The sequence below is a fragment of the Habropoda laboriosa genome, unplaced genomic scaffold, assembly GCF_001263275.1.
Source record: "Habropoda laboriosa isolate 0110345459 unplaced genomic scaffold, ASM126327v1 scaffold36, whole genome shotgun sequence".
NCBI lineage: Eukaryota > Metazoa > Arthropoda > Insecta > Hymenoptera > Apidae > Habropoda > Habropoda laboriosa.
In genome coordinates, this window is record NW_017100155.1 from 1,295,231 (window position 1) to 1,306,435 (window position 11,205).

General features: G+C 37.9%; 1 protein-coding gene across 1 annotated transcript in view; it reads right to left on the reverse strand.

Annotated features, from left to right (window-relative positions):
- The window catches only part of LOC108576100 (laminin subunit beta-1), a 36,195-nt gene extending 30,485 nt beyond the window's left edge, over positions 1-5,710 (reverse strand). The window contains 5 exon segments of the mRNA XM_017939026.1: positions 1,528-1,610; positions 1,917-2,060; positions 2,725-2,807; positions 3,506-3,650; positions 5,622-5,710. Of these exon segments, the coding sequence (XP_017794515.1) occupies positions 1,528-1,610; positions 1,917-2,060; positions 2,725-2,807; positions 3,506-3,650; positions 5,622-5,710 (544 nt within the window).
- Positions 5,711-11,205: the final 5,495 nt, after the last annotated feature.

Here is an 11,205-nt window from a genome sequence, read left to right on the forward strand (position 1 = left end):
CGATGAATTCGTATAAATGACAGAAGCAAGAGGTATAATGGATAATCTGGTTTGTTAACCCTTGGACAGTTTATCTTAACCGTTTAGCTCAAGAGAGACTGTTAGGAAGAAAGTTAACCTTCCGTCGGGCGCACTGGATCTTAGAGATCGGCCTTCAAGAGGTCTTTTACCAAGTAGAAAGTAACTAACCATAGGAATAATAGAAGAACATGAGTGTAAACAAAAAACATCGACATTTTGAGCACATTTGCACATTCATTGCGCAACGCATCGCGTCTATACAGGGTGTCCTGTAAAGAGTGTAACACCCGGAAATGGGGGGTTGCTGGGGTGACTCTGAACAACTTTTTCCTTTACCAAAATGTTGGTTGAAGCTCCGTTTTTGAATTATTAACCAAAAACACTGGCCAATCAGAGCGCGCGTAGAGCCCCCGCTCAGGGACGGGCGAATAAAGATTCACGCGTACGCATGTCCACGATAGTGCGCGGGTGAATCTCTGTTCGGCCGTACCTGAGCGCGGGCTCTACGCGCGCTCTGATTGGCCAGTGTTTTTCGTTAATAATTCGAAAACGAAGCTTCAAACAACATTTTGGTCAAGGAAAAATTTGTTCAGAGTCACCCCAGCAACCCCCCATTTCCGGGTGTTACACTCTTTACGGGACACCCTGTATACATAGATGAATTATGGTTGTGCCTGAGAGATCAGGTGCGCCCGACGGAGGGATAAAAAAGGGACTTGATATTATTGTCATAACTATGACGTAGGGTTACGTATCCCTTGGTTCAAAAATCGTGTGAAATGTAAATTTTTTTACCGTAATTCGTAACTTTATTAGACTCTCGAAGGGTCAACCTTCCGACGACGGAGGCCGGGTCACTTTTGACCCAGCTTTTAGATTTCTCCTGTTTCGACTGGAATTCGAAACGGAGACGCGACTCTGCTTTCCTTGTATTACGAATATTTGTGTAATATTAACACTGAAATTATCGACTGTGAAAAAATTTTTCATTTTCATTAGAATCTTTCGAAGAAACGTGAATGTTCGATACTGGTAAGTGTCATCGTTTGTAACTTTCCGAATTTATTTTCTACGTGTATGCTTCTATTTGTGTCGATATGAATGGAATTTTGTCCAATCACGGTTTACTTGTATGAAAATTCACTTTTGGAAAGTCGCTAATGGGTCATTTTCACTCGGCTGGTAGTTTTAGTGTTAAACAATATAATTATTACCGAGGCTTTCGAGTGTAAGTCGTGTCATTGTGGAAAAAGTATTCCGACGTTTCGTAAGCATTGCAGATCACTTCGTCAGAGTTCGTGAAACACGCTGGTAACGATGAACAATATAGTGCGTAGTGAAATGGAAAAATGTGGTTTCGTTTGCGTACGAAGATTTTAGTATTGGGTCACATTTGACCCGGCCATCCGCTGTCCGAGGATCAATACTCTACTTTGCTATTTAAAGGTACGTAATTTGGAAGGTTTTTTTCTCAGGAAGTTCGTCGTGAAGAATGCGTTTACTCACGGCTCTCCATTTGTAATTTACATTCTTGCGTGTCGTGGGGATAGATCAAGAAGTTCATGGCGCAAGATAGCTTCAGAGTTAACCTGAAACACCGTGCAACGAACAAGTGTGATTAGTACCAATGGTATTCGGTCGTTCTAAAAATTCCCGCGGTTTTAAGCCGTTCAGTTTGGAAGAAACAGCAACTTTATTGAAATTGAACATTTTTATTATAAATAATTATTATCATTAACGTAATTTTCATGATGTTCGGTATTGAAAGGGGAAAATGACTCAAATTTGGTTAAAAATGACCCCAAATTCTAGGTGTAATTTTTTTGGCGAGCAAAGAAGAGGTGTAACAAGGAAAATAAATGTGAAATTGAAACGAAAGTGATTACGTTTCTTACTTGACCATATATAAAATAGTCTTGTCTTTGTACAACCATAAGTAGTGGTTCGGTATAGTCATCGTTTGGAATGTCACCGATTTGGCGTTCTTGAAGAACGAATCCGGCCGCCACATGTTCTTCAGCCAGTCGACTTCCAGTAATCTTGAATTACACAATTCAACGATGAACGTATTGAATTTTCAATGCAAAAGAAAAGCGTATTAAAAATTATCACAATTGTTCCTTTTTTTTTTTAAAAGTAGAATTCCGTATTCTTCGAATACCTAACCCTAGAGCGGTCTTCTGGTCTTTTTTGATCCACCGCCTTTTTTTATTTTTAGTAATTTTTGCTGTTATCAAGTTTACGTTCCTTAACATTATTTTAAACGTTTATTGTCCAGCTTCATATGTCGCGTTGGAAACAAAAATTATTACACACAAGGTCTTAGGTCCTTTTTCACCCAAAAGTCTTAAACGTACAGTCAAAACGAAGAACGCAGTAGGGTTAAAGATATCTAGTTCTTACGTTTAAGAAGTTTCCCGACATTTTCTATTGAAGAAACAATATTTTCAACTGTCACATATGGTAACGGTATTACCATAATTTCATGTGGTAATACAGAGTCGCATACCTGTATTCGGATGTCATGTTTTCTGGTAACGTACAGTCAAAGCGAAGAACGCAGTAGGGTTAAAGATATCTAGTTCTTACGTTGAAGAAGTTTTCCGACATTTTCTATTGAAGAAACAATATTTTCAACTGTCACGTAATTATTAAAAATGGCAGAACTACCATAATTTCATGTGGTAATACAGAGTCGCATACCTGTATTCGGATGTCATGTTTTCTGGTAATCGTAACCTGTTATCTTTCCAAGTTTGAGCGAAGAATATATCAGCTGCGTAGGTCTGGAAAAAATAGAAAAATCACGGTAATCGATATCTTAGCATTCGGTATGGATTATTTGTTGAAATTTAGTCACTTTGATATACTTAACGAAATTTCTTCGTTGAACAAGCGAATAAGATTTGAAACGTTAGTTAAGTAAGATACAATTATTTAGATTCTCTTCGGTATAATGGATGAGTTAAATTATCAATACCACAGCATTTATTAATAAAATGCAATGCTATAGAGATTGAGGTAATGAAAAGTAATTAAATTAGAATAGGTGAAATAATTAACACGAGATAATTAAAATTGAATTTACATAAGTTCCTGTCGAATTTCACAATTTAGATCAATATTTCCAACAAACCCTTAAATTTGATAAAAAAGAAACGTAAGCCTCTTCTCATTTTACATCTTTTTCTTATTCTTCTTTTTTTTTGGCAAAACTTTTTAGTAAAAATTTCTTTGGATTTTCGTTAATATATTTCTGCTTTCGACGCGAACTTACGGAATGACCTGATGCGTTAAATTATCAATTCCACGATGCTAATTAGATTAAAATAACAATAAAATAAATACATAGATTAAAATAGCGAGATATAATTAAATAGAAATAATTTCATCTCATTTCGATACCACGTCGTGCCTTCCAAAAGCAGTAACTTGCAAATGTTCAAACGAATAAAAAAAGGTACCTATTGAAAATACATCGTACCATTGAATTCTCGTCTATGGAATCAAGTCCCATAACGGTGACGTGGAAATAAACGACGGTCGCCTGTCCGTCTTTCTTCGGCGGTCGCATTTTATCGTAAAGCTTGGGGTCTTCTGGCAGTAGATCGAAGAACTCCAAGCTCCTCCTGAAATTTCGAATCGCAACTTCAGCAAAACTCAACAGCTCACTTCATTAATTGAACCACGTAGACTTCGTATGCCGATAGCCACATAAACATTTTGTATTAATAAAACTCAACGAATAGAAACGATTTTCCCATTTAACGAACTTGTTACAACAAAATCTCAAGATTTCAACGGAAATACAACAATAATTGGCTAAGAATTTTTTTAAATACAGTTTTTTCCCACTCCGAGTTGCAAATTAATTCTAGTTTTTTTTCACTATTAGCCGCAAATTAGGTCTAGTTTTTTTTCACTATTAGCCGCAAATTAGGTCTAGTTTTTTCACTCCTAGTTGCAAATTAATTCTAGTTTTTTTTCACTATTAGTCGCAAATGAATTCTAGTTTTTTTTCACTACTAGTCGCAAATTAATTCTAGTTTCTTTACTATTAGTCACAAATTAATTCTAGTTTTTTAAATTATTAGTTACAAATTAATTCCAGTTTTCTTCACAATTTTTTTACGAAACGTTTCGCGAGATTTTCGCACTGTTTATTCGTCGCGAAAAAGAGATTTCACTGCGCGTCGACACACTATGCACACATAATACACGAAGCGAAGAATCACCATTGAAATTCACAAAAAAAAGAAACATTCAGAATTGCTTCTCGCGACACTGTCATATATTCTTTTTTTCTCTTTAACACGTTGTGAAAAGTGCGTTCTGACACATTTTCGTGAAATAGTTACATGTTCGCACAATTCGATTTCACGTGAAATTTAGCGTAGAATTTGAAACAGCAGCTTCGTCGCACACTGCACGTTGCACTTTGAGAATTTCACTATAATCTCGCTTCGGTACTTTTTTCAATATTTATACTTCCGACATTTCATCGAACAGCTTTCGATTTCTTGGCGGTGATTTCATCGTGCCTCGAGTCCCCTCTGCTTTCGACTTGGGGCATCGAAACGGCTAAAACAAGGTTCGATTAAACAATCCTGTTTGTGCGTGTATTCGCGTTACCTTCTTCCAGGAAAGCTGCATTCATTTTTACTTAAAAGTATAAATATTAAATTTACGCAGGATAGAAGATATTAACTAATAAATCTGTATTATTTAGTTCGAACGATATGTGAATATTTTCTCGCAATTTTGCGTAGTTGTACTAAATATTTGCCAGAAAATAAATGAAATAGAACTACGTTTTACATTTTTCTAATTTTCTTCGTTGCTAAAAGAAATTGAAGAATTTAAGAATTTTGCGGGGATATGCTAAAAATTTGCTAGAAAATAAATCAAGCATGGCTACATTTTACGTTTCTCTAATTTTCCTTGCTAAAAGGAACTGAAAAATCGAAGAGATTATTTTCGACACATTTACAAAATTCCACTTACACAAACGACCATAATAACTTTGCGCAGAATCATTCTAATACTGACATCATACTCGAAAAATTAACGAAATATTTACTTCACAAATTTCCCGAATTTTCCTAGTTGCTAAAAAAAATTTGAAAAATTGAAGAAACATTATTTCCAATAACAAACATTATCTATGCGAACTTACAAAATTCTACAACTTTACACAAAATCTTGAAAAATTAACAAAATACTCCTTTCAAAAATCAGCCAACCATAAAAAACAAAGGAAAAACTGTACAAAACTTTCGATAACCACATTTTACTGCAATCTCTCAGTTAAAGAATCCTCCATTCACAGGAACCCCTCTTAACTCCCAATTTATTCCTCATTTCCCCCAAAAAAATCGTACCTTCAACTCTACAAAACAAGAACAAACCAAAAAGACAATTTCGCAAAACTAAAAATTCCTCTCTCTCCCAAAAACATCGAGATTTCAAGGACCTTCGTTCGAAGGAACACCTCCAAGTCTAGGCGTTACTCGGCTTACTAAGATGGCCGACAAGTCTCACAGCCGTAAGAGGAGAGAAGGGTAAGAAGAGAATCGTATTTTCTGAGAAGAAAATCTTACTGAGCATCCGCGGTCCGTCCGAGCAGCAGAAGAAGCACAACCGAGGAAAGAATTGCGGAAACCATGCCGCCCCCATGTGCCTCGTCCATCGACATCCTTCGTCGATCTGTCTTCAACGCATCTTCCTTGCAGCAGAATCAGGAAGGAACGACAAAGAACGAGCGGAGAACAGGAAGAACAGAGGAAGAGCCAGTGTGTAGCTTTCAAAATGTAATAACCGCGAGTATTAACCAAAAGGATAAAAGAAAAAAGAAAAAGAAGGAAAACAATCGTACAACAGTCTTTCGTTGACAAAAAAAACAAACAAAAACCGATAAGACCGTCAGGTCTGTCTGAATCAAACAATCCTTTTTGCCTCTTCCTTCTTCTCTCTCTCTCTCTCTCTCTCTTTCTTTCTCTTCCCCTGATCGTGTGAATTCCCCGAATCGCGAGGACGTGCAACCGTCGACTGACTTCTTCAAACGACTTTGCCGAAGCTGCAGAATCCTCATCGTCGCTGTTAGAGAGGCAGAGGTGGAGGTGGATGCTCGTTGGTAGCGGTGGTGGTAGCGGTTGGAGGTGGTGGACCAGAGCAGCAACACCAGAGCACACCGATACACCTTTAACCGCCACCCTCCCGGCGGCGCTTCTTCCTCTTAACTCGATACAGAGGGAAGAAGAAAGGGAAGAAGGGGTAACACACACACACTCTCTCTCTCTCTTTCTTTCTCTCTTTCTCTGGCAGAGCTGGTGACGTATACACGAATGAAGACAGGAGTTGGAAAGGGTCGAGAGAGTGTACCAGCGCGAGGACCGGCGTGGAAAAGAAGTGGTGGTAATCCCCGGTGGGTCCGTAAAGCGTCACGATGGTTCCAACGACACGAATTTACCCCAATGCGGCATGTCCGTGACATCCTCCCCCGTTTCGATGCTGTAATCGCGCACCTACAACACTACTCGGCCGACGTCGTTAATTGCAACGATGAATGCTAACCGGGAAGAATAACGCGAGCGGTTGAATGAAGACCACGCGGATACCGCTTGCGTTTGGTACCGATGCGTCGCTTACGCAAGGATCATATAGGTTTCTACGGTGTCTTCTTGTTTCGGGGTTGGTTGATGGGATTTTTGGGTGGAAAGGGAACGGTTGGTTGGCGCTGGTGAGTTTTGGTTGGAGGTGATGGATGACTTTGGGACGTTTAGGGACCATTTGGAGGAGTTTTTGGAAAGCTTGAATGTTGGTTTGGGACGAGATTTGTTTGTGTATTGAGACGATTAATTCATGAAGATTTTTGGATTTGTTAATTACAGTTGCCTACTTTATCGTCCAATTTTAGTGGTTTTCTGGTAAAATTCGAAACTTGAAGCAAACGCGGATAGGAAATGTGGGAAATAACGACGATTTAGCCGGAGATTGAAATCTTTTGAGAAAATATGCATAAGGGTTAAGGGAACCGAAAAAATGTACAAGAAATCAATTTTTTTTTTATTCTCAATTTTTGTAATATACATCTTTCTGCATGGTTTGGTAAAATTTTGTTAATGTTTTGGCTAGGTGTCTCTTTGAATATGTGTACAAATGTTAGTTGAACGAAACGATGAAAGGAAGAGGAAGTGAAGTTTCAAAGACGTTGGAATTTTCTATTGCAGATAATCCAATCTACATTTTTCTAAACTTACTAAGGGAACCCAAAAATTGTCAAAAGAATCAATTTCGTTTTATTATCAATGTTGGATAAAATTTTGGTTAACTCTGAGGCACTAGAAATGCATAAATTTTTATTTCGAAAATTGACAGCCATCACCGAAATAAGTCAATGAATTCCGAAAAATGGCTCTGCTGTAAAACTGCATTTGCCTCCATTTTCACCTATTTTCTCAGAATCTATAAAAGCAAATTCACCAAAATTTTTTGTGCTGAATCCTAAACAGTTACTGAACGTACTGAGTAAACGAATTTTGAAAATAATGCCTACATTTGGAGATAAAAAATGATCGTTCGTCACTTTTTCAACGATTTATTAAACATTACCTAACTTTCTAAAAAGTTTACAAAAACTCCTGTATTCAAATGATTTAACGCTATCATTATAGTACTCGGTCAAACTTTAATCGAAATCACTTGGGTGGCTTTCAGTAAAATTTTCATAAAATTTTCTTATTCTTAAAACACAATTCAACAACTTCCACAGAAACACATTTTTCATAAATGAAAAGGAACGTAAATCTTCCAAAGAAAACTAATTAAATTATCAGCAAACCAATACGAACTCGTTCTACAAATTAAACTAAACTTTGTACGTAAGAGCCACCGCACTCGCTTGTCAAAGATCTCGCACGATGAAATTTCTGTTCAACAGACACATACATACACGTGAGACGTGTCGGTGAAGCCGGCAAGTTGTTTTTACCGCTAGATATTCGTTAGTAGAGTTGCGCGCAATGAAAGCGTGTCTATTCATTACAATCCTCCACGGAGACGCGGGTAATGAGAGCTGAAGAGAAGAGAATATCAAGGCGCGCGGCTACTCTACGTTTCTTTGATGTGGCTGCAACTTAAAAACGTGAAGAACGAAACACGACGAAGAAAGTAAGACGACGATGAACCGCGATGAAAGGATATTTGATGTAATTAACGAAAAGTGTTCTTACTTTTAGAAGACGTTGCTTGCGTGTGTTGTGGTAAGCTCACTTGAATCAACGATCCTAGGTGATACGTATTCATGTATTCAATTGTTGAATAAAACGGGGAGAACGTGAACGATGGTGTTTTAATGACAATGAATAATGTGGAAGATGCGAATTGGAAGGTGACAAGTTGTACACTTACTTCAGCGGTGATGTCTTCCTTTTTTTGATTTCTTGCATGATCAATTTCATGTGAAAAATTGATCGAACAGTTTCGATAAAAGAGTCGTAAAATAGAGAATTTGACGAAGTAAATTGCAATTATTGATAATTCAAAGTCTGTTCATTTTTCCTGCATATCAAACGCTCATCGATCAGCTGATTTCCTGCCACAATATTTTGCATTAAATGAATTTTTGAAAAAGCACACATTTTTTTCTTAAAAATTCATTGTACATTCTGCGGAAAATGCAATTCTTTGGCTGTATCTGTTTAAATACCAACTTACTCTTTAATGTCGCTGATTTCTTCTGTGGTTCTTCTTCTTCCTTTAAACGTTCGGTATTGTTCATTACACGCAACTTGCAGTCCATCATTTTTCTATACTTCGTATATTTTTTGTACATTTTTATGTATTGAGACTATCTTAAAATCTCTTTATATTCTTTAAATTTCTCTCGTCAGTGACTTTTTCATCTTCAAATTTTCTAAACTTTTCATCTTTCATTTTCAAATATTACTAAAAATTGAACACAGGAAACAGATTCCCTCGAAATTTACAATTAAATAGCTAGAATATTGCTCGGCATAAATCTTTTCTCCGTTTCTGCTAATCAACTTCAACGATACCTTTATAACGCGAACCGCCTAAAACTTGTGTGTCCATCAACTTCAATCAAGAACGTTTAATTCGCAGAAAAATTCAATTACCTAAAAATATTTCATATTCCTTTCGATTCTTTCCATTTTTTCGATACTCCGACAATACCTTTAAATCGCCCAACATTTCTGTATCTCTCACCTCCAATCACACAATTACTCAAAACTGTCTCGCACATCCTTCAATGCTCCCAATACAAAAAAAAAAACCCCTTCAAAACCAAACGAATTCTTCAAAACCGCGCGCAAGCCCTGTACACGAAACAAAGACGGTCTTCCATCATTGCCACTGGAGTCCTCGAGAGCAAGTGTTCTACAGTCATTAAAAATCGAAGCGGCAGAAAACGAAAAGTAGCGCGAGAAGAGACCAAACCAAACGACGACGATGATGAAGAAGACAGAACAGCCTGAAACGGTGGTGCGAGGAGGTGGAGGACAGAAGGGAAGGTGCAGAGGAAGAACGTCAGCGATGACGGAGGAAGAGAAAGCAGAAGAGAAAATCGGTGAGGAAGAGAAAGGAGGATCCTGTAGTCTCTCCTCTCGCTCTCGCCTCCGTTCTTGAAGGGTGGCTCTCAGAGACGTTAACTACCGTGCTATTTGAAGACATCGTCGTCGACCGACGGGACACGCCGCTCGATATATCGATCCTCGAAAATTGTGCCGCGGATAGAATGCTACGTGTTCGCGCCGCTCGTGCATCGTCAAGTGGCCGCTCTTCGAGAACGTATACATATATACACGCATGAGCGCGCGCGCGCACATTTCCGACCACTTTCCCACCGCCGTCCCTTGCGAAATTTCACGTATACACCTGACACGGACACATAGGTATCGCGCGCGATCCACAGGACGGAGGAAGAATGCCTTTGCGAGGGACAGGGCTAGAGGTAAGAGAGTGCTTTTTCACACCGCCTGTGGAATATGTTTCCGTAACGAGCCTGCTGTTAATTAGCAATAAAACACCGCGCGACAGGGTTACTGGAAGCGTTCGATAATATGTTTGGTAGTTAGATGGAAGAATTTTACTGTCGTTACGAATGGTCCTGGAGGACAATCGAGATGAAATTTGGTGGATGTGAGGAGTGTGAAAGGTCGCTAAGTATGAAATTTTAGAATGCGCAGGAAAGAATCTGTGTGTTTGGAACGGCTGAATTCCCCATATTTGGAGTCCTTTGACACTTCCTTCTTTGGTTTTTTTCTTTTACGTGGAGGAATTTTTGAGTAGACGTGTGGTGTGTGTACTGTCATAACAGCCATCCAGGTTTCATTTCGATCGGCTATTGGGACTACATATTTGGAAGAATATGCAAAATGTTATTAGGGTTGAAAGGCGGCTATTCACTTGAAAATGTTGGAAAAATTAGCAGTTTTTTGCGAATTTTTTGTGTTGCATACTGAAAAATTTATACAGGGTGTATATAGTAACTAGGTGGAGTTATAACTCGGTTGTTGTTCAAGGTAGAAAAGAATTATGGAGGAAAGTTTTGCATGGTTTAACAAGCTGTGTCATCCTGCAATGCATCGGTGCAATTGCACTCGCTTTCTGAATGGTGCTCTATGATTTTTTTGCATGAATCGATTCCTCGTGCTATTCTGGATAAAAAATTATCAGGGTACAATCGTGAAAAACTCAATACTTTTCGAAATACTTACCTCTTTCTCCAGAATCTACATGCAGTAACTATACATTAAATATTATTTTAATTAAACTGCAGTTTTTGGTGTCTTAGCTACTTTTACGATCTTCTTCGATTTACTGATCTTTATGGTCATCGTTTATAGAATTAAGAAGAATTCATTCATAGAATAATCGAAAAAACGGAATAAAGGGGTTTTTAATAAAAAAAAGTCTTTTCAATGCCGATAAAAAGCAGTTTTATTTGACTGTCGAGAGCCTAATGTATATGTATACTTAAACTAGTAGCAACATCATTTGTCCTCGACAATATGTTCAATATTATTTAATTATCAGTCTTAAAGTTAACAAGTTATCGTGATACCTCTTACGTAGAAAACAGAAAGAGAAGAGGGTATGATTAGGTTAATAGAAAATGATAAGCGTCGAAACTCGGATAGAGTTGCATTATTAAAGCACGTC